At 49.9% G+C, this 3,182-nt stretch overlaps 2 protein-coding genes across 3 annotated transcripts in view; one reads left to right on the forward strand and one right to left on the reverse strand.

Moving 5' to 3' along the window:
• Positions 1-106, forward strand: part of GNB3 (guanine nucleotide binding protein (G protein), beta polypeptide 3) — a 4,174-nt gene extending 4,068 nt beyond the window's left edge. The window contains exon 9 of one of the 2 annotated variants that reach the window (XM_010151195.1): positions 1-106. In XM_010151195.1, the coding sequence (XP_010149497.1) occupies positions 1-106 (106 nt within the window). The other variant, XM_010151196.1, reaches the window with a different exon arrangement.
• Positions 107-1,835: 1,729 nt separating this feature from the next.
• On the reverse strand, positions 1,836-2,513 carry CDCA3 (cell division cycle associated 3). Its single transcript, XM_010151197.1, has 2 exons — positions 2,373-2,513; positions 1,836-1,964 (listed from the first exon to the last, which is right to left on the reverse strand). The coding sequence occupies exons 1-2, from the start codon at positions 2,511-2,513 to the stop codon at positions 1,836-1,838; spliced, it is 270 nt and encodes an 89-aa protein (XP_010149499.1).
• Between the last annotated feature and the right edge of the window lie 669 nt (positions 2,514-3,182).

The raw sequence follows: 3,182 nt of genomic DNA on the forward strand, positions 1-3,182 counted from the left end.
AATCCTTCCTGGCCACGACAACAGAGTGAGCTGCCTGGGGGTGACGGCAGATGGTATGGCAGTTGCCACCGGCTCCTGGGACAGCTTCCTCAAGATTTGGAACTGAGGACAGCAGCAGAAAGACCAGCGGAAGCACGGCCCACAGCCCGAGCCCACACAAACAGCATCGTCAGCTGAGCACAAACAGAAACGCCTACCTGCCACTCCCGCTTGTCTCTAGACACCGGTCATTTGTAGGGGTCTCCTAGAGTGAAAGGGAAGGTCAGGGAAGGGGAGCTGGGCAGCAGGAGCACACACACTGGCCCTTCTCTCCGCCTCTAAACAGGCCCAGCAGTTTCTAGCCTCACGCAGGCTTGAAGACCTGCAAAACACTGCTCATTACGTCTCAGGACTGTACAGCACAGTTCAGACACCCGGCATAGTCTTTCAAACACCTCTACCCATGTTGACACTCATCCTTCGGAGGACCCCTCATCCAACCCCTCTATCCCAGACTAAGCTCTCCCTGATTTAACTCTACCTTCTCTGTACAGCTGTCCTAAGCCCCTGCAGACAGCCCCAGAGACACACTGGGCTTGAGATTTCCATCATGCAACCTCAACCAAAAAGCTAGTATAAATTGGGCTCATTTTCCATTGGGGAAAGCTTAGCTCAAGTCTTATCTATGCATAAACGAGGAAAACATAGCCCTCAGACCTGCCAGAATACCAGGGAATATTATATTTATTCTTATTTATTGTTTGCTTCTTGCTGTTCCTTCCTTTTGCCTCACTCCTGCATCGCGCGGTGACCTTGTTTAACCAGTAGCCATCAGCCCGTTTCCAAGTCTGTTCTAGATCTTCATAGCCCAGGTAAATAAAGCAAGCTCACACAAGCACTGCCGGCTGTGTTCTTTCCAGCATTGCAACGAGCTGCTGCAAGCATAACTCTTCCGTCAACACCACCTGCTGACCCCAACCAGAGAACCCCTCGTCCACCAGCCTTACTCAACCTCAAGGTCCTCAAGGGAGAGTGTTCCTCATCTATGTTGTAGCTCAGAAGAGCCTCTTAATCCCAAGGCTCGCTGCCCTAAAGTTGGGATAGAGAGCCAAAAATGCATCCTTGGATATTTGAGCTCAATTACAGGACACAAACATTACATTCAGCCCCAATTCCACTAGTTGGCTCCTGGGGTCCCAAAGCTCTTCTAGGGACTGAAGGTCAACAGGGTATAGTGACTGATCAACAGAAGGTCAACACATTAATGCACAATACTATCTTTGGATCTCACCCTCATAGAAACCCTTGCAATGGACTACAGTCCTTTAAATACACATTAGTTTCAGGCCAGTGTGGGTGCCAAACTCCAAAAGTGACACCAGGTACATGAGTGTCCTGCAGAGCTGCAGCTTTCCAGCCCGCTCCACAGTACGTGGGTTCAAGGTCACACCCTTCTCAGCAGAGCTCCATGATGGCACGTTACAGGCCTAACGGAAGGCTGAAGTATTTGTTCCTGAACAGCTGTCCCCGGAGACACTGCACTGGGTGAGCACGAGACTCCTACTACCCTATCAGGACATAGTTACAGTCAGCAAAGGTTTAACACACATTTATTTGCTACAGATAAGAACTGCACAGTAGGTTAATACAGCTGATATACAGCAGAAGAGCCAAGGTCTGTACTGTACATAGGCCACACAAAGCTAGGAGACAGAGTGCATGCTCTTTCCCCAACAGGAATAGGTGGGAAGAGTGACCACGAGTCTGGAGTTTCAGTCTATCGCAGAATTTCTCACCCCTCGAAGGCTCTCGAAACACAGAAGCAAGTTACAGCAGAATCCTGGAAAAGGAAGTCTCTAGTTCTCCACAAAAGGACACTGTTGGTTCTCTTTGTTCAAGTCACGCCAAGCACAGCTCCCAGGTTTGAGGCTCCTGCTCAGATCCACTGTCATTTCCTGGTTCTCATTCAACACATGCCTCTTACCCTGGAGAAATAAAGACACCCCACCAAACACACAGCGTAAAACACAAGTCAGTTGAGGGTTGATTAATTCTCAGTGGAACTTGTAGCCCATTTTCAGGCCAGTCAGCTTTGTCTCTCTTGTGACAATGTCCTAAGAGTGAGGGACTTCTTCCTACAGCCTAAAGAATGCACTGAAATGGGCAATATCATGGTAATACCAAAAGATGCAGACATTGGACAAGACCTGGAGGTATCTAGGGACAAGACTGACCCACAAAAAAATACTTACGAAGCCACCAAGCTCTACAGGCCTAGGAGGCCACAGTTCCAAACTGAGACCCTCCAAAATACAGAAATTGAAGGACTTGGGTGTTTTTTTTTTTTTCCCCAGCCCATTCTCCCTCCTACAGTATGAGCCATTAAGCTTTACCTGGCGAGGGACAGGAGCACTGGGGGAATTATCATCTTGTAGGATGCTGAGGGGAGAGCGGCCAGGTCCACCAGTGGCCATGATTTTGTTGTTGTTGGTCTTGCGTCTTACAGGCTTGCTCCCTGCTGACAGAAAACACATCAGTGCATCAGGGCAAGACTAGAGGGTCCCGGGTTTTAAATGCCTCCTGGCCTTTATGATCTAGCTTGCAGCAGAGAACGGTACCCAAGGGTTTCCAGGTGAAGGGCTCACGGAGCAGCTGAGGTTGGAAGGGACCTCTGGAGGTCATCTGCTCCAGCATGTTGCCAAGGGCCATATCCAGTGGCTTTTAAATATCTCCAAGAATGGAGACTCTGTAACCTCTGGGCAACCTGCTCCAGTGCTTGGTTACCCACACAGTGGAAAAAGTGTTTCCTGATATTCAGGTGGAGCCCCCTGCTTATGCCCATGGCCTGTGGTCCCATCACGGCACCACCGAGAAGAGCCTGGCCTTCCCTTCCTTATACCCTCCCTTCAAGTATTTATACACAGCGATAAGATCCCCCTGAGCCTTCTCTTCTCGAGGCTGAGCAGTCCCAGCTCTCAGCCTCTCCGAGATGCTCGGCACAGAGTTTTCTGAAGCAGCGTCACTATTAAAGACTCTCAGCATCACTCAGTCATAGCGCTCAGATGTGCTTCCCACCCTCACTCCCCAGCTCTTCCCAAGGAGAAACTCCAAGGTCCTACTGAAGAGGCCTCCGCGATTACAAGCCTACCTCAGAGAGGGGAAGGGCTGGCATTTACCTCTTGTTTTTAACTGCCGATCAAACC

This window comes from Eurypyga helias, unplaced genomic scaffold (genome assembly GCF_000690775.1).
Source record: "Eurypyga helias isolate BGI_N326 unplaced genomic scaffold, ASM69077v1 scaffold40864, whole genome shotgun sequence".
In the NCBI taxonomy this organism is placed as follows: Eukaryota; Metazoa; Chordata; class Aves; order Eurypygiformes; family Eurypygidae; genus Eurypyga; species Eurypyga helias.